Source organism: Corvus brachyrhynchos, unplaced genomic scaffold (genome assembly GCF_000691975.1).
Source record: "Corvus brachyrhynchos isolate BGI_N302 unplaced genomic scaffold, ASM69197v1 scaffold91, whole genome shotgun sequence".
NCBI classification, from domain to species: domain Eukaryota; kingdom Metazoa; phylum Chordata; class Aves; order Passeriformes; family Corvidae; genus Corvus; species Corvus brachyrhynchos.
The window spans coordinates 1,410,475-1,435,876 of record NW_008236442.1 but is presented as its reverse complement, the minus strand read 5'-3'; the positions used below and the strand labels follow the sequence as shown (position 1 = coordinate 1,435,876).

Below are 25,402 nucleotides of genomic sequence, written 5' to 3'. Positions count from 1 at the left end.
GGGGGGGGGGGGTGTGGGAAAGGAAAGAAGTCAAGAAAAGGAGGAATGTGAAGACAGTGATTTTATCAAATGTTTTGAGGAGGGCAATGTCAAAGCTTACCTCATTGTGGTACTGTTATTGGTAGGTACTATAAGCAAGCAGCATTTGCAGCCATGAAGAATTCTTTTAATGGAATGCAAAGTTTCTCCAGGGTCCAAAATAAATGATGAGACTGATGGTGGTAGTTGGGTGTGGCATTTCCCTGACACATGGCATTGAGATGCAGCCCACTATTAAATTATGCTTTGCATGTGGCTCACATATGCTTAAAATCTATGTGCCAGATAAAAGTTGAATACCTGAAATGAATTAGAAGGCAGTTATTAAGTAGACTCTTTGCAAAGGAATTTTCAGTCTCTGATACTTAGTTACATTAGATTATCCAACCTTTCTTTTCTGTCGGTGCAAATGAGATCATAACTCAAATGTGCACGAAAGCAAATGGGTGGTTTAGATCTGCAAATGCACAGCTGCCTAACTTTGATTTATATTAAAGGCAGACATAGAAATGATTAATTCCAGCATCTTGGGAATTACATTTAAGTATTAACAAAATTAAGCAAATTATGCCTCAACCTCTGAGTGCACCGAGGTTTGCACACAGACTTGTTTGATCATGGGATCACAAGATAAATGTCAGAATCAGGCTCCATGCCAAAGTTAAGCATTTTGTAGAAGAGGAATAATAATTTTGGAAATAACTAGTACCAAATTGTTTGTGAGATCAAGTATTTATCAACTACCCTCAGGTCCCCAGAAAGGTGCTTGCATTGTTGCACAGTGTGGTTAGTCTTACTTTTGGATAAGTAGTGGGATCCAATGTATTTTTTTTAATTAAGGATTGTCTGAGCTGTACCAGCTCGGGATGTGGGGCATGAGAGAGTCCTGATCAATTTACTCTTTAGCTGTCACAGTACAGTAGCATAACCTGCATGGAGAGCATTTACCAAGGAACACTTGAATTTTTGCTTAAATATCAGTATTGGTGTTTAGTCCAAAACAATAAATGGATGAAAATATTAGAAGTTTACAACTGGGTTTTGTAGGATGTAACATTTCTGTCTTGCTGCTGACGTTTGTTGCCTGGGGAGAGAAGTAGACAGAATGAAAAAATTAACTTCTGATGAAATTTGAAGGCTTATAAAATAGGATAACATTAGCTTGATCTTTCTTCTGTTGATACTAAAGAAAAGACGTGACATTTATGGATCTGGGTAACTCGTGAAAGTTCTGTTTTATTGCGAGGGACAGCATTTCCTCCGTTTTTCAGTGCAAGGTTGCATGTTGCTTGTTGGGTTCTTTGGCCTATCTTCAAATTGGATGTGGGCTCAGGAGAACTCAGAGGCAGCTGTCCCTGCTCAGCCTCTCAGAGGAGCATCATTAGTGGCTCGTAAACCTGTTGGTCACACAGGACCTCAGTGATCTTTTTTCAATCTGTAACACTCTTGCAGCGGGAAAACAACCTTTTCCAGGGCATCATTTATACAGGCTTTTAAGCATCAATGTCTGATTTTAGAAGCTACATCCATTTCTCTCCACATTGGTCTGAACTTTTCTATTTAGAAACAAGTTACTGCTCTCTCGCTGGTTCTTTGTGGGCTGAATGAGCTCTAAGGAGGGCTGTAATATAAAATAATCACAGGTGTCAATACTGGAGGCCAATTTCTATTCTAGTGAATCTTCCAGAGCTGCTATATATATATAAATTTTTCAGGTTTCAAATGTATTTATAGGCTGGGAAGAGCTTGAGCTGTAATATATTTCTTGGGAAATATACTGATGGAGTGGATTCAAAATGAAAGTGAAAGCCTCATTTCTGCATGTTTTCTCTATTCTGAAAAGAAAGCAGAACATTTTATATGGAGAGATGGTTAAAACAGTGTGTTTGCACTCAAGGATTAAAGCAGTATGTTTATGACGTAGCATGTAATGAAGAAATAGAAGTTGAGTCTCTGGGTGCATCATGCTGAGTAAGAGGCTTGTTCTACACGAAACTGTCATATTAAATTCATGTCGTGATTCCAGACCCCTTTCATTCCTAAATCTTTGGAGGAGACTAATCTGAAATCAAAGTGAAGTTGCTTGGGGTTTGCATGCCAGAAGTGGTCACATTTGAAAAAGTTCAGTGAACCTGCAGAGGGAGGTTGAAATTAGTTGCTTCACTACAAAGCTTGCAGCTAACATACCTGCTGGTTTGCTTTTTGCTTTGATTCTCCAGGCTCTGCCGCCTTGCCACCTTCTGAGTTGTTTTCAAAATGCATAAATCTTAAGGATGAGCATGTCCTGGTTTCAGTCTGTTTAGTGAGGAAAAAAAAAAAGAAAAGTCAGACTACACTGATGAAACAAACACAAGCCTTTGTACCAAGGACATGGAAATACTGCACTTTTCTGCCTTGTCCTTTGTTCACTTATTTCCCTCTGTGAAGGTGCAGAGCACACTTTACCCTCCTGATTTACCAATATGTGACATCCCTTTGTACCAAGGTAAATGGAAATGGCTCCTTTCAAGTTCTTCTAAGTAGATACTGAGGGCTCCTGCCTTGATCCCTTTAAGATGACTCTGCTCCTTTGAAACCACTACAGCAATGGCAGGAATCCAGCCTTGTTATCCCTGCTGAATGTCAGCTGTTTTCTCTATTTTGATACTGGCATTTTGGGGGCTTTGACCAAGAATATCATGCACTATTAAGTGTCTGCACTCACCTCAAGCTTTGTGTAGCCTCCCAGGGACCTGGGGAGGTGCTTTTGGTCCAGCTGAAAGAAACTGCCCTGGGTATCCATGGCCCCTGTATGAGTGTGAAAACTGATCTGTTGTTACTTCATTTTTACAGTGTTCTGTCTCCTGTGGAAGAGGCCAAAAGCACCGCAGTGTGTACTGTTTGTCAGAGGAAGGGAGGCATGTAGAAGAAGAGTATTGTAAACACCTTGCTAAGCCCAACGTGCAAAAGAAATGCAGAGGGGGCAGATGTCCGAAGTGGAAAGCAGGAGACTGGGGACAGGTGAGACATGCTGTGTACCTTTTTGCACCTTTTGGTATTCTTCCTCCATCAAATTGGTTAGAGCCTGGTTTTCCAATCACTTCTTTCCTCAGGAATTATTCAGGGATAAAAGTTTTTGGGCCAGATCCTGGTGTAAAACAGTGTAGCTTCATGGACAGCAGTAGAGCAACACAGAATTGTACCAGCTGAAAACATGGCAGCTTGCTTTTAGTGTCTATCTGGAAGTAAATTCCTTGTGGTATATTTTAAGTTTCTACTAGAAACATCATTAGTATATAATATTAAAGAGAATGTACTATTTATTCATGTTTTTAATATAATTTAAATATCATATCTCAAGTAGAAGCTTCCTTAGTTTTGGGAAATCTGAAACTAAATTTATTATCATCTTCCTGGGAAAGCCTAAAAAATAATCAGAATTGTTCATTAAAACTGTTTTTCACTCCCTTTCTTTCTTAACAAACTCGTTGCTTGATTTTCGCTCATTAAAAAGTCAGACAGTGATGCAGAGAGCAGAGGCTGCTGGAAATGAGAAAGGACTTAAACTTCTTGCCTTCTGAAAGCATACCTTGAATCCTTGTTTTCCTGAAAATAATGTCTTTGCCATCACCTTGAATCTGTTTCATCACATTTTTAACTCTGAACCTTGCTTTTCCCTCTACCTCATTAGCATGCTAATCAGCGGAATTATTGAAAATCCCAGACTAAATGAACTGTTAACTTGTAAAACACCATGTTCCCATGCACTCTATTTTTCAAATTTAGGTACAAAACACCCATTCTTGCTGTATTCGAGTTCCCTGAAAGACAAACCATTAACATTGCTACAGGCACACATGCAAATGGTAGGACTAGGACAGCATGCTGTTGATTAATGTCCACTAATAAAAAGGACAATAAACCCATTAATGTTCTATGATTATTTTCAGACTTGTATTAGTTGGGTTTTCTTGATCCTTACTGGATTCACAGGAAAGGAGTATTTGCCATTATGTGGGTAAAGAACTTAGTGTTCATTCACCATGGAGGTTCAGTTACTGAGGTCTGGGTTCTTTACTTGAGGATGGGAGCATCCAGCCTGTGAAATCCACAGTACTGCTCCCATATTGGAAATTAAGTCAATATTATTACTTTTATTACCTTCAGGACTGAAACTGAAATTTTATACAGGAGCCAGACTGAAATGAAACACCAGGCCATTAGACAGTCTTGTGATATCCAGTTTGCACCTTATTTTAAATGACTGCTCCCAAAAGCAGTTTTTTACAGTTAATAATTGTAAACATGATGGTCTGTCAGCTGTATTAAAATACACTAATATTAATTGATGAAAGTAAGTGGTTTAAAATTCCCAGCTTTCCACTGCATAAGGGGTGTTGATTTTATGATTATATTTAGAGAAAGGAACCCGAGTTAATAGGAGGATGAGGTGATTTATGGTCTGAAGTAATCTCTTATTACTGGGCAATTAAGAAATATTTGTATGCTAATGGTAATGCTAAGAATAGGCTTTTCCAGGAGTAGCTGCTCAGCCCAGGTTCCTGATGCTGGATGTGCTCAGCCAGCCAGCATCTTGCTTAGAGAAGAGAAAGGGGTAGAAACACATGCTACAATATCAAATTGGGCTTTTTAAAGCCCTGTGAAATGCTGTGACATGGATCTCTGAGCCTCACTGGTGCTGGCAGCATTTTTTTGCCTGTGACAGATGAAGAGTTGGGGCTGTCAAAACGTTTGGAGTTCTGGCCCTGAATCCCTTGTAAGGGGTGTTCAGGGCTTTGCCAGAGATTTAATGCCTTGGAGCCAAGCTGGATTTAGGTGCTGAACTTCTCATTAAGAGCATGAAGCAGACAGGAGTTTGGTGCTCTGAATACACAGTAGATCAGGGTATAAATTGGGCACAAAAACTCTGTGTGACTTTCCCTATCACCAGTGCCACTGTTGCAAATAGGAACCATGATCCGTTTCCACTTAGATATTATCCAAAAAAACCCAAACTTTCTGAAGGTCTAATTGCCTCAGAAAGTTAATACCAAGGCTGAGCTGCTGTGAGCTGGCTACTTTTTTTCCTGAATAAACCAGCAAAAGTCTGCATGAGAAATAAGGCGAAGTTTTCCCATAAAAGTGCATCTTGGTGTCACTATATATGCACAGGACCCATTGCATACACCTTTAGGTGTTGGGGGTTTTTGCCTCCTGGAAAAGGAATTACTCAAAAAATTAAGATTAAAGAACACAGGAATGGTTTAAAACCAGTCTCAGTTGGACACTGGCTGTGCTCGTGCTCCACTCCTAGGTTTTTTCTCTTTGGATATTTTGTATTTAGAGGGTGATGAATTCTTTTCTAGGTTGTTATGAACCCACTTCCCTGCAGCAAAGCATTTTTGAGATATCTGTAATAATCAAAAGGGAAGAAAAAAGACTTTTTCTCCAAGTTTTAAATGCGCTTATGTCTGCACTAAATGTCAGATTTAATGTGTTTGCTTCTCCTAAGTGGTGTCAATTATGGCCATTTACCTTTCATTTAACAAAAATACCAATATTTGTTCTGCTGTCTGGTATTTGCATACTTCAACTGCAGGCTGAAACGCAGCCCTATCTAAAAAAACAAGTAGAGCATCAGGTAGAGCTTCTGGTACAGCCCAGGGACCATCCTCTCCCCAAACCCATGTGTCACACACAGTGCAGCCCCCCATGAAAAAGCCATGGTGTCACTTGTGCTCTTTTATCCATACCCGGGCTCTTTATGTTGGTGATAAATGGAACCCAAAAGATATCTTAGAGCATGGTAGGCATCCTGGTGTATATGTTTCTCCAAGTTTGTGCCTTTATGCAATTTAAGAGTCCTCTATGGAATGTGTAGGACAAAGAGCACTGTTAATCCCAGGGAAGCAGCAGCACATGGGAAGCATTTGCAGCACCAGTGACAGAAATCTCACTGCTGCTTTCAAAAGCTACACAAAAATGCTCCCACCCTCTTAATATCTGAAGCCAGTTGAATATTCACAGTCAGCTTTTCTCTGGTTCTCTTGGCTTTATGGGGCATTTGGATAGTAAAGCAAAGAGCATTATGGAGAAATACTCTACAGAAGAGGGAATTGCTTCCCCATTAGGCACCACAATTCCCTGCCATATGAAGGCTCGTTTTAATGGGTGTTGCAATAACAGACTGTGAACTTATTTTCTTAGTTTCTGATATATTAATAAGTAATATTAGTTAAAAGTAACTAATATTAGTTGTTAATTCAGGTGGGTTTTCAATACATGCCTTTAATTTTTATGCACTTTCTTCTATAAATGCAGATTCTCTTAATTCCAAATCTGTATAGTATACTTTAAGGTCTAGCCAGAAGGAATCTGTACCAGAGAAATATTAAGTACTGCTAAACATATTTGTGTGTAATCACGACACTAAGAAATGTTGCATGAAAGAAAAAATAAGCTGTTAAGAGTTTTGCAGTACAGATAATAATTTAAAGATGTATGAGAAACAGAGAAATTCAGGCATTTGTTGCTGCGCCTTGAAGTTGGGAGAAATGTGCCCACAGTGTAATGAAGGAAATGTGAAATGCAGTTAATTTTAAAAAGACATTTGTTTTCACAAACTAACTGTATTCCCTCCCTTGGTGCATGTGCACATTTAAATGCATGCTGAAAGAAATCCCAGCTATATCACACCTTTCTCTCTCTACAGCTACATACTTTCTTCTACACAATCCAAGTTTGCTTTTCATTAAAGCCCATTCTATGGCATTTGATGTATTTTGAACTATGATTTTTCTGAACCTGTGCCTTAGAAGCAATACTCAGAGCAATGCTCAGAGCCCAGCCACCTCTGGGGTGTCAGGGTGGTTTAGCAGTGCCGCTATTTGGCAATAAAATGAGATTTTGCAATAAAAATCCTGTCTGGGAAGTCCTGACCTCACTGAAGCCAACGGCAAAAATTCCCGCTGGCTTCAGATTCATCGTTTTCCCTTGCACAATGAAAAGCCACACCTGGAAGTTTGATAGAGCATCGCTATCGATGCCACGGAGCTCAGAGCAGAGAGTGAACCCCCTGAACTTACCTTGGTGAGTGTCACGGGGAGCTCCACTCACCTTCTGTCCCTTCCTGCAGTGCTCTGTGTCCTGCGGCCGGGGCGTCCAGCGCCGCTCTGTGCAGTGCCACAGCGGCACCCCGAAGGCAGCCGAGGAGGCCGAGTGTGACCCGGCCAGCCGGCCAGCTCCGCAGCGGGACTGTCACCTCCCCGCGTGCCCCACGCACCTCTGGGCAGCCGGAGAATGGCAGCCGGTAAGCAGGACCCCCTCCACCCGGCCCTGGGGTCATCGGCTTCTGTGCTCTCAGGCGTGGGATGATGCTGGATGCTGAGGCCGGGGAGCGCTGCCAGAGGGTCGGGGTGTTGGGGTTGCAACCTGGGATTGACAAAAGAAAAAGAGGCAGAGGGAAGGCTCATGCGTGCTGGCTGGAAGGGAGAGCCGAGAAATGCCTCTGTAGGGTTAATTTATTGCTTCGTGCTGCCCTGTGTTTGGCTGGGACCTATGCAAATACTGAGCAGGTTTTGGGTAGGGAGGATTTGGGTCTCTTCCAGGAGACAGAGCCCTGCCGCGCTGCTCCAGCCTGAGCCCCGTGCCTGGAGGAATTAGGGAGCAGTGGTAATTCCCTCTTTCCTGCCCCATTACCCTTGCTCCAGCTGACATCCCTATCCTTTCACTGAGCCCCCGGTCTTTGCTCTTTTATCAAGCCAGGAGTAGTGCTGACATCAAGTCTTCCATGGGAGATGATGCTTTTCTGAGTGACCAGGATCAGTCCCCATCAAAAACAGCTCCTGAGGCTGGAGCTGGGGATACAGCTGCTGCTTCAGTGGTTCAGGGAGTGACTCCATCTCTCCTGCAGTGTGGGCAGTGGGTGCCCTCAAGACTGGTGGGTCGTAGGAGGACGAGGGGACTCAGAGCAGGAGGAGCCCTCCTGTGCACTGCCAGGAGGCTGCTATGTCAGCCTTCAAGTGCACAGAAGGTTTTGGCAGAGACAGTTCAGACCAGACACCACAATTATTCTTTTCATTCTGATTTTTTTTCTATTTTTAGCCCCTGCATGCGTTATCTCAGCCTGACAGAAACAGGGCACACAAGTTTAGCTTCATTTTCCCCAACCTCAGCAGTGCTGGGAAGTTGGGTTTATAATACTATGTAACCCAGCCACGAGTGTAGGAGGCCAGGGGGGGCTGTGCCCTTTCCCAGCTGCTTCCCAGTACACAGGGAGGTGTGATGGGAAGCAGCAGGAGGCAAAGCTGATCTGGTCACACAGTGATACCTGATGGAAACATCCCAGCCAGAACAGGAAATGTAGGAATGGCTGAGGGGGCTCCAGCAGACTCCTTGCAATGAACTTTAGGTTTTACAGAGCCTATTAATTTCTTCAGCTAATAAATTTAAAGGCAGCAAAGTAGATCACCAAACAGCATGTAGTGGCAGTCCTTACCTAGTGGTGTAATCAGCCCTGAAAAGAAATAGCTCGTGCTCCATCCTTTCATAGAATCTTAGAATCATTAAGTTGGAAAAGACCTCCAAGATCATCAAGTCCAACTTTCAACTGAATTTTGCCCTCTCTCCCTTATTTTTGCAACTTCCTGAACCAGTTTGGTGAGGCGCCTGTCTCCACCCTTCCAAGCCCTTGATGGGATATGAATACTGATGTTCTTCTGAAGTTTTCCAGGACTCCCCATTGCACTGGGGAAATTTTGAACATATTATGGAGATTTTTTTTTCTCCAAGGGAGCTTTACTGGGGGGATGGACTGGAGGTTTCCTCACCCTCATAAGTACTCTTAAGTAACCATGAACAGGAAAATGCAGGAGCTGCCCAATGTGAGCTTGTCCCTTTGGCTGACTCCAAGCATTTCTTCCAAGCATTTCTTATTTTGTTCTGGTTTACACAGTGAACAAAAGGAGTAGCACCTCCTCCCCAGCCATGGGCCCTCTCCCTGAGGAGGCACAGGTTGCATTGGTATTCTCTGAGCAGGGAGCAGCAATGAACCCTAATTGACATGGATGGCAGGATGTACATAACATCCCAGTGCTGTCTTGTTCTTGATTTCTTATCTTTAAAGGGAATCTGTCAAGAGGGTTTGGGGTTTTTTAATTGTTCCTTTTTGTTGTTGTTGTTTAGAAAAAAAGTGTTGGTCTTGACAATGAGAAGGAATATGAAACTTACTGGAAACCATTTATTGCTCTGTTGGTGTATCACCATTAATCACCTGTTCTCAGTGCCCTCACCAGGGAGAAGGAAGTCAATAGAAAGCCTCACTAATGTCAAAATAAAACTCAGACCGGCGTCACAAACTAAGAAGGAAAACTGGGAGAAAGAAGGGGTTTTTTATTTAATATGAGCCTCTGTGGAAGGACAATGCACACAGCTCTGGAAGCTGCCATGCAACTCCTCAATCTTTGACATTTGCCTTTTGGGGGTAAATTGTGCCATCCTTGCCTGATTTGAATTACAGAGTTACCCAAGGCATGTTTTAAGTGTTCATGGCACAGGGGGTACATTTAATCTCTGTGTCAGATTGTTATTTTTTAAAAAAAGAAGAAAACAATTAATGCTTTTGCAAAGCAATGCCTTTGGGGTTATTTTAATTGTTGTTATTGTTCTTCCAAAACAGTTTCAGAAGCACTTGAAATGGTCCTTAATTTGAACTGCCAGGAAAAAAGTTCAAAATTTGGGAAATGAGGCAAAAGAGACAAATATTTTCAAATGCCTGATCTGTTTTTCAGATTTTGCTATCAATAGCTGTTATAGCCTGGCCCCACTGTTTTGTGTGAGATTTAAGTCAGTCTTGAACATGAGATTTCATGCAAAATCTGTCACTGCATCAAAAGGAAAAATAGCCTGGCTAAACTATCTGCTTTCTACATGAATAATGTTTTATTATTCATGTAGAATTGGGGTGGCTGATTGGAATCTCTGCAGTGTTTCTCTTTGACTTAGTTTATGATGGTCTCACTGTCTTTGAGCCACATTTAATATTTCAGTGGGATTATTTTAATTGTCAGTTACCCCTAAAAATACAAGTAATCAAACTTTCAATTTCTGACAATGACAAAATGCACAGAGCTGGCTCATGTTTATTTGGCCACACAACTGTTACTTGCAGACAAACCCAAATCAGGCTGGCCTGTGCTTGGGAGTGTCAGTCTCTCATCAGCAAGTGATGACTTCAAACGAGGATGGGCTTTTGATGTGATAGCTCTTCACTGCCAATGTCAGAAGATGCCTTGATGGCATAGAGATGGCTCATGCTCTTAAAGTGAAGCATGAGCCAATGTATTTTGTAAATTTAGTCTGAAATATACATTAAGGAGGGGAGGCAAAATCAGGCTTGGTCCTTCCCACTACTTTCAAGGTGCCTCCTTTGGCTGTGAGGGACCATGGAACAATTTACCCTGTATTGCTGACCTCTTTCTGGGCTGGAAAATGCCAAACCAGAGAGGAGGGAAGCTTTGAGCATCCTGTGACCCCACTCCCACTGTGCTGGAGAGTCCCTCATTAGGGAGGAGCAGGAAGGTCAGGGTTCAGGCTGCCCCAAAAGTGCCTGGAGAGCTATCAGGGAAGCTCCATGATGATGGAGCTCTAGTGGAGCCATATTCACACACAATGACCCCCTTTCAGTTTTTACTTATGTAATAGGGAGATAATCAGAGATGAGCAAATGTAGCTCACTTTGTTTGCTTTCTGGGGAAATCACACTCCAGCAAATTCCTCCAGCCCCTGTAGGATCGCCATGTTTCAGCACAGACCAAGAAAGGAGCTTCCACTCCAAGGACTCAAAGCAAGAGAGTAAATAAGGTTGAAAGCACACAAAGCCCCTGGGGTCTTCTGGCAGACTGCAGATTTTGCAATGTTGACTGTTGCCTAAGAGCTCCTAAGTTATTCCTTTGGAATAAATGCTGCTTTGTGGAGCTGCCTCTCCTTCCCCATCCCTTTCCACTTTGTCCCAGTTCTAAATATTTACACCCAACATGATGTTGTGCTCACTGCTGCTCTCCAGGTTTGCTGCTGCTGCCACAGACTGATCTGATTTTTCAGTATTCTCAAATAATTTACAATCCTGATTCTGACAGCTAATTACAGAAACAGGGCCATGACAGTGCCTCTATCTTGCAATTAGCTGAACCCACTAAGATCTTGCTAATTGTGGGCCAGCCAGGAGAACAGGAGCTGCCTCAGGGAGGCTGGAAATGATGTTTGGAGGGTGGGACTCTAAAACTGGCACAGTGTTACAAGCCTAGGTGACTTCAAATGGTGTTTCTGTACAGATAGGGATGGTCTGGTTGGATGTTTTATCCCTTTCCTTAAGGGGAAGACATTTCCTACATGTTCTATAAAATTATTATTTTCATGCATTTTTCTCCTTGTTAATCCAGTTAGTTGAAAATGTTAGAAGTCCATTACAGGCAATAGCTTAAAGAAAATAGGGTTTTACTAGGCACCTGCTCTATGCTGATTTATTTTGTTTTATATGTGTTTTTTCTAAGATGCTTTCCAAGGACAGTATCACTCCCAGGAACACAGCCTCACAGTCCGGCTGGTTTTTCCAAGACAAGCAGAGGAAGAACTGAGTCCTTAAAGTCTCTAAAAGGCCCTGGGGAGCAGTTGTACTTGGCTGGCACGGGTTGCTCTTAATATCAGGCAGGGCAGTGTTTAAAAGAGAATAAACCTTCAGGGCTGTCTCCACTGCAGAGACAAAGTTGTGTTCAAGGCCAGGCTGGGTGAAGCTCTGAGCAACCTGGCCTAGTGGGAGGTGTCCCTGCCCATGGCAGGCGGTTGGAATTAGATGATCTCTGAGGTCTTTTTCAACCCAAACTATTCTGTTATGATTCTATGTGCCCCCACACCAGGGCAGAGAGGTGGGGAAGGGGCTCCCCCCACACCAGCCATAGCCAGAGGTGCAGCAGTGTGATTTTTGCAAGGGGGTGGCTGAGTAGTTGTTCTCCAAACAGTCATATTTACTAGGGGCTGAAATAATGGGGGTTGGCCCCTTTCTTCTCCCCTTGCCCTATCTCCTGACCCAGCATGCCCAATGCTGCATCTCTTGATCCCATCACAGCTGGACTCCACATCTGCCCCATCCCAGTACGTACTACCTTGGTTTCTCCTCTCTCCTGTGGATTTGGGTTAGTACCTCTAGAGGTCAGGAGCAGTTTGTCAAAGGCAGCAGCATCTGGCACAGCAGGGTCCTAGTCAAAAATTTTCTCCCAGGTGGTACCAGTGACAGCTTACAGGGGTTGCTGGGAGGAGGACTCAAGCTGGATGCAGATTCATTCACTGGAGTCCCTCAGGGGTTGCATGAGCCATTGTTTCTTACACACAGTGCACGAAGACGTGCGGGGAGGCGTCCCGGTTCCGCAGGGTGTTCTGTGTGGATGAAAACAAGCAGCTGCAGAACAGTGGCTACTGCGACGCCAGCAGGCGCCCCCCCGAGATGGAGAGCTGCAGGCTGCCCCCCTGCGAGTACATCTGGATCACGGGAGAGTGGTCGGAGGTGAGTCCCCATCCCCATCCTTGCACCAATGCCATGCTCTCCTCCTCTCGGCACTGCCCTTGCTGAGGTATTGCGACCCAGATCAACAGAGGCAGGGCAGCGCTGTGGGCTTTAATTATTATTTTTTGGTTTATTTTTGTATTTTTGTTTTCTATCCAACAGTCTCCCTGTTGGATAGAAAGGAGCAGCACTGTGGGAGACAACCAGGATATTAAAGACTAAAAGCAGTGTGCTCAGAGTCCTAGCTAATATTATCTGGAGGCAATTTTCTTTCAAAGCACAGTGCATTCAGCAGGCACCCTCTTTGGTTTTCTGCTGGTTTATTTCATTTATTTATTTATTTGGTTTTAGTCCCATCCACTCCTGGGGGGCTCTGGGGCCCTGTGAATTGCATAAGGGTCCAGGTGAGCATCATGGGGGAAAGGCAAGCCTGGATGTGACCACAGGGGACATCCTTCCTCAGTGGTGTCTTTGCAGGGGCAAGGACCCAGAGTGAGGGAATGCGAGACATTCACCCTCACAGCTGAGAGGGCAGGACATTCACCCTCACACAGAGAGGGCTTGGCAAGGAAAAGAGATGAGTTTTCCTTGTGGCTGGTGCCACATGCAGGAGGACCCAGGCTAATCTCAGCCTATGTCCTTCTGCAGCCGGTGAAGGTTACTTTTCAGTTGGAGAAACAACAGAGGGAAATGACGAGGCAGCTGCGGACACAGCACTGATTAAAAAGAAAGAACAAGAAAGGGAAAAAAGAAAACATGCCGGAGCTGAGGGGGAGGAGAGACAAGCCACCTGAGACAGTGCAAGGAGGGAGAAACATGGAGACATGAGAGTATCTCAGAGCAGCTTGGTCTCCTGGGTGGTTTCTTAAGAGAAATATTGAGGTGCCTGTCAGGCTGGCTGCTCCCAGGTGGTCTCCCAGGCACCGTCTACCCACACCCAATGCCTGGGAGACCACTTGGGAGCACTCAGGCCCATGAAGACAGAGGTGGAGAGGGCTTACAGAGCCAGAGCTTGTCTCTCCCCAGGTCCCACTTAGCCCTTTGATGAGGAGGGCAGAAGTGCTGTTTATCCTCTAATTACAATGAAAAATTTCTCATTCTTCCAGTTGCTGGCAAGTACCTGCAATTCTGGGTCAACCTTGACCATTTTCTATCTCTGTGTATCCCATGGGAAAGAACACCACCAAACCAAAACAACTAAATAATAGAGGCATTTCCGAGTTCCCAAGGATCTTCTGCTCCTTTCTTTGTACTTGGGAAGAAATAATAGGTGCCCAGGAGCCAGCCTAGAGTAGGGAGTCCTGGAGCAGCTGTAGATACAGCCCAGAGAGGAACTGGGTGCTCAAAGATAGTGCCAGGTACCAGCCCACTTGTAGTAGCCACTTACAATATTCATGACTGGCTTAAACAGATACCCGTGATCCCTTGAAGCAGTTTCCTGTGTTAAAAGCTGACAGGCCTGGTTTCCTCCCCTCCCATTTTGGGCAGCCTTCCTGAAGTAGGTGGTGCTCACCGGTATTTCCTCTGCCCACAGTGCTCCGTCACGTGCGGGAAGGGATACAGGCAGCGCCTCGTGTCCTGCAGTGAGATTTACACCGGGAAGGACCACTACGAGTACGGGTACCAGAACATGGTCAACTGTCCTGGCACACAGCCCCCCAACATCCAGCCTTGCTACCTCAGGGAGTGCCCCATCTCGGCCTCCTGGCGCGTCGGCAACTGGGGAAGCGTAAGTTTGGCAAACTTCTTTTTTAGCCAAAAAGGCTGGAACAACCTGGGATTTTTTTAGACACAGACTGAAGGTTTGGCAGGGGAATGTTTTAGAGCTGCTTAAATTAATGCATGGGATACTCTGGTGCAGCAGCAGCCCTGGTGTGTGTAGGGCTCCATACTTCAGACTGAACCCCTTTGTATGGGGGAGTCCCAGCAGCTACAAGTAGAGTCATTCATGAAAATTGGGATGTAGCCAGCATTTGTGGCCGTGTTGGTGGCCATGCTGAATGCTTAGTCAGAGAGTGGGGTCATTGCAGAAAACAAGGGTTTGAAAGCCTTGTGCTGGGATAGGTCAGGGGAAAGAGCTTGGCCTTACTCCTAAAGTTATTTGTGTTGAGCCTCTTCTGGGGCCTGAACTACAAGATCAAATTTTAGTTAAGGTGATAACATTTCACTTCTTAGGGCTTCTGACATTCTTTGAAATGTGATGTTTCTCCCATAAACTTGATTTATTAACCCAGCTCAGGCATTTGTAGGAATTTGTCAAACCTTTATGAGGCAATGAGTGTCAAGCCAAGTAAAACATAGTGGAAGTTGTCACAGTAGCTGGCAAAGCCATTTGAAACCTAAGTTCCTCCTGCCCCATAGGAAGCTTCAGATCCTCCGTGTGAGTCAGCACAGAGGAGTTGCAGCAAAGAGCTCAGCCTCAATTAATTGGTATTTTCCCTCAGAATTTCAGTGCAAAATACCCAACTCATTAATCCAACTTCACTGCAAAGAGCAGTTATTTCAGAAAGACCTTTCTCCTCACTTTGGGCTGCTGAATGTCCCAGTGACTACCAAGTACCATGACCCTTGTCAGCTCTGATTTTGAAAGGGATTTGATGTAAAATGCCATCACCTTTGATGGACAGAGAGAGTCCTACTCAGTGCTTTAGGTAAGTTTCATGGAACTGGACTTGATAAAGAGTAAATGCCCAAGCTGTGAATACCATGAGCCATTGAAGACCATCTTCTTCATGGTGTGTTCCTTTAGACTAATCATTCTAAATGGATGAGCAACTTCATTTTCTTTATAGCCTAACCTGGTAGCTGTAGAAAGAGCTGATTTTAATTTCTCGAGTACTTGAAAGAACAAGTTGTGGGTGGGGAGCAAGATGTTCCACTTCTCATAGCCCACACTCAGTAGCTGGATGGTCTCCTGCATTGTAGCTCCAGTAACTTGTGCAATTTCAGACTTAGGATTGCCCTTGATCTAGGTGGTTTGAGGTTGACCTTCAAAGTACACAGATTTAGCCATTTTTCCAGCAGGTGAGGGGAGAGAAAATTTCGAGGTTCCTTTTTTTTTTGGTGCAATTGGCATAGAAAACAACAATCTTCCTAATGTGAAAAATAAACAATTTCACTTGAACACATGGTTCGCTTTAACCAGCTACCTCATCCAGCAAAGTGTGCAAACGCTGAGCAAAATATGGTAGTCTTGAAGTAATCAGTGATAATAAGAAAGGGATTAATAACCAAAGGGACTACTACACATTTGATTAAAATTAAGCCTGTGTTTGAACACTTCGCAGGATTGGAGTCTTTGCTGCTTTTTCTTGATACAAGGGAAACCATCTGTCTCTGTTCTTTCTTCTGGAGCCCAGAAACCCTTGAGATAGAATAGGAATCTCTGTCTTGTGTCCCGCAGTGCTCTGTCACCTGTGGAGTTGGGGTCATGCACCGCTCAGTGCAGTGTTTGACCAACGATGACCAGGTCAGCAGCTTGTGCCATGTGGACCTGAAACCCGAAGAGAGGAGAACATGCCACAATGTCCATGACTGTAAGTCTGCAGATTTACACCTTCTTTTGCCGTTCTCATGGCTTCAGCATCTTTTCCCATCAAACTTGTAGAGATCTGCAGTATCTCCAAGCATTGGGAGCCATCCAAGTAAGCGCTAAGGCACTTCAGGGAAACCTCTTAAAAAGAAAAAAAGATGTTTTGATGCTTTGGAAGCCTCACAGTGTTCCAAAAGAGATTTTGATGTACAGTTGTTCAAGTATTTCTGTTTTGTTTCAGGTGAATTACCAAGGAGTTGCAAAGACATTAAAAATCTCAAAGGTGTCACTGAAGATAGTGAATATTTCCTGCAAGTCAAAGGAAAGACATTAAAGGTGCATTTCAGCAACAGAATGATAGTTAATGGGTTTTCTAAAGGTTCAAGAGGACCCTTCGTGTGGTCTTCACTTCCACTCTTGGATTTTCTGCCTTTGGTTGTCTTTGTGCTGCCTTTGCACATGACACAAGTCTTGCCTCTCTCTTTCAGGTGTATTGCTCTGGGATGCAGACTGACAGCCCAAAGGAATATGTGACCCTTGTAAATGGGGATGCAGAGAATTTTTCAGAGGTGTATGGATACAGGTAAGAAATCCTGTAATCATGAATCTCACAGTGTTTTTGTTTTCCATGGCAATATTTCCCAGTCATGAGTAGAAAGGGTTTTCTTTTGATTTAGATTGCATAACCCAACTGAGTGTCCATATAACGGGAGCAGACGAGAAGACTGCCAGTGTAGGAAAGATTACACAGCAGCTGGGTTTTCCACCTTCAGCAAAGTAAGGCTGGACCTGAACACTATGCAAATAATAAGTGAGTAAAAACAGGGCCTTGCCATTAAAAAAATGTTTATTTTACACAAATATAGCTGTAACTACAAGCAGGCAGTAGTACTCTAGTGAACAATATTCCTGAGAATTCCTTTTAAAAGCTGCTTTTAGACTTGGTCATCTCTTTGCTGCTTTACACTTGGAGACTGCAACTTAAGTACATCAGAGATCCTCATGTTATTTCTCTGTAAAACAGGAAAATATTAAGGCAATTGCTGGTGTATCTGCTCTGCAGAGTGAGTATTTGCATGCTCCCAGCAGCCCAGTGTATTTTGTGAAGAATTTTATTTTATTTCATTTGGTCCCCTCTTTTCAGAATGGACTCGGACACAAAGCCTAACCAGGGAGGAGCTGCCCCACTCCCCCTCCATTTTACTCTGAGAGGTGTCAGGAGATCCTAGTGCAGGGGTCTCCACCAGGGTGGGGATGCTGTTCCCAGTGGCCAGAGCAGACGAGTCTCTTGGCAGAGCAAACACTGTCTCTTTTGTCATTCCTGTCAGCTGGGAGCCCATCCCACCACCAGAGACCCTGTAGCATCCCATAAGGTTATGGTTTCAGTCCCCCTGACTCCACTGCTATCAGTTTCCAGCAAATGTTTTAAAATAACATATTGTTGGGAGTTCATTCAGTAAATAGCTAAGTGGCTTTTTAGCAAATCAAAATCCTTCCCTGTAAAACGACTCTTTATCTGACAAGTGGTTTTTATCACTTAATTTTCAAGACCTCCCAGTCTATCAATCTGTAAAAAGCTACTAATAATCTGTAAAAGCTCCTAGGTAAAGATCTCAAAGGAACCACCCTCGAGGAATTTGATACCAAATCCCTTTGAATTTAAAAAGGAGCTGGGCACCTACCTCTGTCAGGCAGGAGCTATCTCACATCCCCATCTAAATGAGTCTCAGTTACTTCAGATCCCTCCAGAGCAAAATACTCCAATTCCCTTTGAAAACCTGACCCCTGGGCTGGGGCAGCCAGGAGAGCAGAGATGTTGTTTGCCTTTGTTTAAAAGAGAGATTTAGAAGGTGCTGTAGCCTTCTTGAAAGTGGGGGATTTTTTGATAGAGAAATAAACCCCAAGTCAATGGTTCAAGTTTTGTTATTTATACCTTGTTCCTAAATCACCAACGGATTTAAACTGAGCTGTAAATACTGAGTGTAAGTGTCCTGTTAAATTCAGTGCTCATGTGCTGGGAATCACATGTGGGATGAATCAGGAGATTTAATATTAAAAAGTATAGTAGTCTTGACTTCATACATTAATGTAGGAAGCCAGCTTTGGTGAATTTAAACATTAGCAAAGAGCATGTTTACATTTATTTTGTCTCTCTCCCTGCATCTTTCTTTCTGTTATTCACCAACTCTTCTCCACAGCAACTGATTTACAGTTTGCGCGGACACATGATGGACGACCTGTCCCTTATGCCACTGCTGGGGACTGCTACAGTGCTGCCAAATGCCCGCAGGTATTTGACAAGAGCATTTAATAGGAATTGGTGCCATTTGTTATGTTCAGGCCCTCTGTTAATTACTGCTGATCGAAGCAGCCCAATTTCAGTAAGTGGCACATTCTTATCTCAGTGATCTGAAACTTTTCCCTTTGTGAAGATGGAGAAAGTGATGGAGAAAGTTCCCTTTGTGACTGTGAAGAAAATAATTTCCATTTTCCGTGTTATCAGGCCAGTGGCTGGCTAAGAGACATTCCCTAGGGCCTCAGTAAAGGAGAAAAAGAAGAAGAAATAGGCTGGGGGGGAAGAATGGGGTTTTGCTTGCATAGTTGAAGGCAGGGGGATCAGTCCATGACAAGGCTTGGTGGAAATGCTTGGCAGGGAGAGCAGTAGGGAGTAGATGCTTTTTGAAAGTCTGTAGGAGACAAATGACACTGTGTGAGGGATGGCTTGCTGCATGTTCCCAGCACACCTACCTTTTGTGGGGCTGGGGGACAAGTGATCTGTTTGGATAGTCCAAGGTATTGGGTGGGCCATATTGGCAAAGGGCATTAACAGGGAGTCACAGCAGCAGACAGCAGAGGGCAAACCTCTCCATCTCCTTCCCTCCCTGCTTTCAGAGCTGACACTTTCCTGCACAGCTCAGCGGCTTAGGAATTGACTTCTTACCTCAGGAATGCTCATAAATGTTAATAACCATCCACCTGACCCAGACAGTTTGCTCCTCACAGAAAATCAGCATTCCCAAGGCAGCAAGTGCACGGGGCAAAGCTAACAGCCATCTGGTACTGCACAGCCATGCTGGGCTGTGGGTCAGCCTGGGGATGTGTCCAAAGGATCCCTCTGTGAGTGCAGAAATGGGCAGGACTGGAGACTGCCATGGGGGTGAAGGGAGGGCTGGAGGGTTGAGCATTGGATGCTGGCATAGTCCTTAATTTTCCATCCATCTTTTGCATTTTGAGAGAGGGTGGAATTAAATGTTTTAAAGAAATTATGTGTGCCCTCTCCAGTGGAGGAGGGAGCACAGTGGCTGTAGCACAACCCTGAGGTTCCTTCCCACCAGCTGCTGGAGCACGTCAGGCTCTGCAGTTTGCCATGGAAAAGCCAACAATGCCCTCAGGCGGCAGAGAAGAAGCAGTGCAAAACCGGGGTAAAGCAGTGAAAAGCCGGGAAAAAAGGCAATTCAAAAGCAATCTGAAGCCCCTCCTTCTCTGCAGCCACCAAGGAGAAGAAATTCCTAATGTGAGCCATGCTGTGATTTGTACAATGGGTTAATCATGGTCAGAGCAATAGAAAACAAGGAAAACATTGCTGCCAAGATCCTGTTAGAAAAGTGACACCGTGGTGTGCTGGGAGTCTGGAGCACGGCATTTTGGGATAACCAAATGTTTGTTTTTTAGGGTCGCTTCAGCATAGACCTGTACGGGACAGGCCTGTCCCTAAGGGGAACAGCCAAGTGGCTCTCACAAGGGAATTATGCAGTGTCAGAAATTCAGAAATCCCCAGTAAGTTGTAACTTTAATTATGGCTATACCTGCTCATCAGAAGTTTTTAATCGCCACATTGTCATTCATGGCAACATCTTCCAATAGAGACTAACAAAAAAATGAACATCTTACATTAAAGTGTTGCATGTAATTGTAGTGGGGCGAGGCCCTGGTGGGTTTGACTTGATCAGAGTTGTCGCAATTAATTAGTGAGCCTGATTAACTGTGAAGCTGAGAGCACTGAGTGCTGTGGGGCAGATATATCCTTAATTAGTTGCCTGAGATGTCCAGCATGAAGTGTGCATCACAGAGAAGGGCAGCAGGACAGAGTCAGGACTGCAGAGCAGGGTTGGACCTGCAGATAGGGTCTGGTGCCAGGCAGACCCCTGAGTAGGAATTGTTCCCAAAACATCGTGAAAAAGTGTGGAGGATGTGGACCTTCCTGCTGGTCTGGTCTGGCTTTATCTCCTTGGGAGAGTCTCAAGTCACCGGAGTGCTGCAGGGGCACCATCCCTTGTCACTGCCTGTGGCTCTGCTGGCTGGAGCCTCAGGGTAAGCCAGGCAGCCCTTCACAATCACAGCCAAATTTGTACTTGTACTGCTTGATTTGCTTGCCTGTTAACACCTCCTGCAGTCACTGTGTGCCTTCACTCTGTTGCTCCTGTGTCATATTATGAAATTGTAGAAACCCAGAATTGCTTTTTTGGCTGTTACTTCATGTGAGTCATCCCAATTGCCGGTTAAAACTCTCCAAAGAAGGTCACCATAATCATTTAATAAACAGCAATTTGCAAAACATCCTCTCCTGTACTGCTTTCAGTCTCCCTGGCTCTGGGGAGCCTGAGTCTCCTCTGTGCTGGTGCTCTTAGAGGAGAATTGATGCTACTGGTCTGACCATGCTACAGGTGGAAGAGGACCAGCACAGGCCCTGTCTGTCAGTTCCAGCAGGTGCTTTTCTATTCTTCCCTTCTGAAAGGAGAGAAGTCAACTTTGGGGTTGCAGAGAACATCATGGCTGGCAGAATTAAAACAAACTTTAAGGAGCAGGGCTGCTCAAAAATTCTCCATCACCTGGTGGCATCTGTCAAGTGCTGTTCCAAGGGTGTAACTGCCTGCAGGAGCAGAAGAAAGAATGGTGTAGCAAGAAGAGATGATAGCAGCCTGCTGCAGTCACAGATCAGTAATGTCAAGGGCAGGGTGGAGCTCATTTAAAAATAAATGCTTTGTGCAAGCTTGTTGTGTGCTTAAGTCCAGTTTTCTGGTAATAGAGGGTTGAATTGCCCTCAAGGACTGTCTGTCCATTGTAATGACCAACAGGAGAAAGGCTCTGCAGAGTGAGATAAGGAAGGCCAGATGGAGGCATTGATCTCCTGACTCAAGTCCAGAGTTGCAGCCCGCTTGCTGGGCTCACCTGGAGACCAGGTTGACCTCAGGACCACTCCATATTTTCCCCTTCTGGCTGTGGGATGGGGAAGAGGGTTGGCACCTCAGCAAGTGGCATCACCTCACCCCATCACTTTCCCTCCTCTCTTGTCTCTGGAGCCACTCCAGGACTTTCCCTTCCAGGTGGATGTTTCCTGGTATTGCCTGCAAATACACTTCCCATGCCCCTCCCATGCTCAGGCAGAGCTGAGGAGTTGTTACTGTCCCAGAGTGGTTTTGCTCTCACTTGAGCCAAGTTTTCTACTCATTACTGTTATTCACTGTGGAGAAAGCAGATATCCTTGAGATATCCTCCAAATGGCCTTCTCTGTGGGCAGCTTTCAATTTAATAAATCAAAACTACCCTTCCCTATTTGTGTCCACAATCTGACCTGGTAGCACTAAAGAGAATTACATTTGTGTGTATTTGAATACAGTGGTGATTTTGTAGATTGATTTAGGCGTCATTTGTTTTCTTTCCAAGCCATTTTCTATTAAAAACCCTGGCTCAAGTAACCCAGATCTGGCCCTTCTGCAGCATGGATTTCCTGAGCTCTTACTGAGCTGTTATTTTTGATTTTGCCTGCAGGATGGTACCAAAGTAGTAGGAAGATGTGGTGGTTACTGTGGGAAGTGCACTCCATCATCTGGAACAGGCCTCGACATTCAGGTGTTATAGCAATGGTGAGTCCCCAGCTGCTTCTGCATGAAGGAAAATCTTCCCCAAAATGCCCTGAAGGAGCAGATCAGGCCATCCTTGCAAAAACACATTGAGTGCATTGGTGACAGCCACCCACCCCACAGAGCATCCTGGTGGGATCCCCTGCTCCCCCAGTAACCCTTATGGTTACCACACTGTCGCCTGGAAACACCTTCCCACCTTGCAGGCACCCACGTTTTCCCTGCTCTTGTGCCAGTTTCTCTAGTGACATATTCCAGAGGCCAGGATGACTCTAATGTGCACCTTTTCTGTCTTTTTCAGGTTGTCTGGGAGCAGCCAGTGGAGATGAGAGATGGATGAAGGATAGTGATGCAATACCTCTGCCTTCCACTTTTATATCTGTGTATATGTGTATATAGATCACATATTCCTAATGTACAGTTTAATATTTATGTTTGGGATTATTTATTTTGATTTAATATTTTTGTATGTAAAATCATTATATTAAGGCTGCTTTTACTATTTTTATTTTTTATTGTTAAATCCTGCAGTCGTAAACCACTGCATTTTGCGTACTCTACATTATATGTAGCTTTATGATAAGTGATACTTTATTGTCACTGTATTCAGTTGTTTACTTTCAATCAGTAATTTTCCTTCCGTTATGGGCTGCTTTGGCCCTCCACGGTGCTACACAATCTGCATAGGGGTATTTTTGGCATTTCAATCTGTCTTTATGCAAGGAAAATAGACAAGATGTGCTTAAAATTTTATTTTTAGGGATTAGGCTGACAGCACTCAAGGAAAACATGACAATGAATACAGTGCTAGTTGCATTAGCAATCTTTATATTTTAGGTATGTTTTGAATTTCACATGACCTCTGTAGCCAGTGCTAAAAGTACTGGTTTGGTGCTAACATGATATTTATTAATGCTCTGTAGTTTTAGTTAATCCAGTGCCTTTATCATTGAAGAAGGGAATAAAGCAGAAAAATTGTCAGGGAATTCAAATCAGTCAAGATCTACCCCAGGTTTAGGATAATTCCTGTAGATGGATCTTCAGCTTAAGCCCCTTTTTCTTAGGGTTCTGAAGTGAACTCACTTTTTTAAAAAATGTATCTTTGTCTCCTAATTGCATGTGCCACTGTGCTTCCTGACTCCATCTGGAAGCAGGGTATTAACTCATCCCAGACAGGCTGATCAGGCCATATGTTTCCCTGGGCTGTGTGCTCAGAAGAGATGTAGTTTCTTACAGACTTTGTTACAAAATCCTAGTGTGCAGCTGAAAGCATCCCTGTGGTGTTCCCACCCCATGGGGCTGGTGAGGACCATGGGGACAGCACGCCCAGGGATGGGGACAGCACGCCCAGCCAAGCCACCCCTTCTCTTGGCCAGGGGACTCCACTGCAGGTACTTGCAGCATTTCCCCAGCTTCCTACTCACTCCCCAACCATCTGCAAAGGGAGGCTTTGCTGCCTCCTTTCAACAAGATCACTCTGTACCTACAGATGATTCTGCCCCCCCTTCAAAAGCAAGCTGCTCTACGCCTACTTCTGTGTTGCTTCGGATCTTCCTGATAAGGCATCTGTGCTCCTTGCCTCTCCTCATACCCATGTACAACCAGACATTTACTGTTGGCTTTTTTTAAATCAAACTGAGGAGCCATCTCCCTTAGGTGTGGTGGCTCCTGCCTGTATATAGCCGGTAGCACGCTGCTCTTTCACCAAGCTTCGTAGCACATTGAAGGGGGGTGATGTGACCGGATTATTGTTGTAGTCTGTGACTATGTCCCTTATCTCTTTCTCCACAACTTTACTTAGTGATAGGAGGATGCTGCCCGTTCACCTTACATGTCAGGGCAGCCAGGGCACAAAGTACAAGGAAAGGAGGCTTTTCAGCACAAAATTGCCACCAGTTTGGAAAACCAGAGAGGCTTATCTGGATAACTCTTTCCATTTTGGATGCAAGCAGTTACCAAATGCAACCTTGGGATCTTGTGTGAGTCTTTCACAGAGCTCCCCAAAGGATGTATAATCAGTCTGTTACAAAACAGTTGGATCAATGGTGATAAATGATCTGTTCCCTGGATTCATAACCCATGTGTGTGCTGGGCTGTGTTCAGCCTTTAGAGTGAAACCTGTCAGCCTGACAATCGGGGATCGATGCATTCCTATCAGCTGGGACACATCTCACAGGCAAGCAGGGCTGTGTTACAGCCCAGCAGCTGACGAGCTGGTGAAGGAAAGGGGAAAAATGGAAAGAGAAAGAGAAAAAAGGAGAAAGAGAAAGGAGTAATAATGGAATAGTGATTTTTCTAATGATAATTGCTTTTGTGTAACTATAGTAGGGGAAAAGGGAAAATTGCACTATGAACTTTAGAAAGAAACAGTGCTTAGAAAGTACAGGCATATTATATTTTCTCTAATGAAGTGAATGGCTATTTATAAAAAGAAATACTATTTTGACCTGTACGCATTCATTTCTACCGTATAGTTTCAGAGCAGCTATTAACAGAGCTAGAAAAACCTAAAAAATATGAAATAAACTACAAGGGAAAAAAATGACAGAGCACGGATCCTGTGGTTCCTTAATGATCATCATTAAGTAGAGCAGATTTTGAGGACCAGAGACAATAGACATTCCTTGTTCAGGAAACAACGCTGGGTTTTGTATATCAATGCCATTATTTTTCTACAAACTGGGGTCTTTTTTTGCAAGGACTTTCCTGTACAATGTTTCTTTTCTTTCTGCTTATACCCAAAAGGAAATGAAAAGACCTGTAAGACATGTCTTTATGGTCTTGCTGCATTTGCCATCGTATTTCAATACGTGTGTGCTACTATAGAGGCAAAATACTTTGTACACTAGGGAATAATACATTGAATGGTAAACAGTCTTTTCTGTGCTGGTGTTTATTTCCAAGGTTTGGGTTCCTTGTTTGATTGTCCCATGCCAAAGGAATCAGGGATGGGAAGAACGTTGCTTATATGGAGCCCTGCCCCAAATCGATGTTGGAGTCTGTGGACCAGGGACCACCTTGGAGAATGGCTATGACCATCCACTCATGTCCTGCTGGTTGGAGAGACTGATGCTCCCAAATTTCTGTCCAGAGAGGACTGCCCCAAGGTGCAAAATATACACAAGCACATCTCAGAGGTGCCCCATGCGTTGTTCAGATATGTCTGGTGACTGGGTGGTGCTGCCTTCAAAGACCAGGGACATCCTTTGCCATAGGATATAAGGGAGATAAACAGTTCATTTTGCAAATGTTTTTGAAGGGTGAGCTGGGATAATGGGCCTGGTCCATACCACTTATGGAAAGTGCTATGGAAAGAAATGTGGAAAAAAAAAATCAACTTTTCTAAATTGGAGAAAATAATATCAAATATATGAGAAAATTCAGGCAGGAGAAATTTGGTTTAAAAGGAAGCAAATGTAGGGACCACCTCCCAGG

General features: G+C 44.1%; 1 protein-coding gene across 1 annotated transcript in view; it reads left to right on the top strand.

Moving 5' to 3' along the window:
* The window catches only part of ADAMTS9 (ADAM metallopeptidase with thrombospondin type 1 motif 9), an 81,006-nt gene extending 56,162 nt beyond the window's left edge, over positions 1-24,844 (top strand). The window contains exons 29-40 of the mRNA XM_008643627.2: positions 2,872-3,039; positions 7,154-7,327; positions 12,404-12,574; positions 14,109-14,303; positions 15,978-16,110; positions 16,348-16,442; positions 16,595-16,689; positions 16,784-16,917; positions 18,305-18,396; positions 19,779-19,883; positions 21,876-21,970; positions 22,269-24,844. Of these exons, the coding sequence (XP_008641849.1) occupies positions 2,872-3,039; positions 7,154-7,327; positions 12,404-12,574; positions 14,109-14,303; positions 15,978-16,110; positions 16,348-16,442; positions 16,595-16,689; positions 16,784-16,917; positions 18,305-18,396; positions 19,779-19,883; positions 21,876-21,965 (1,452 nt within the window). The 3' untranslated portion in view covers positions 21,966-21,970; positions 22,269-24,844. The remainder of the gene's footprint in view (positions 1-2,871; positions 3,040-7,153; positions 7,328-12,403; positions 12,575-14,108; positions 14,304-15,977; positions 16,111-16,347; positions 16,443-16,594; positions 16,690-16,783; positions 16,918-18,304; positions 18,397-19,778; positions 19,884-21,875; positions 21,971-22,268) is intronic.
* Positions 24,845-25,402: the final 558 nt, after the last annotated feature.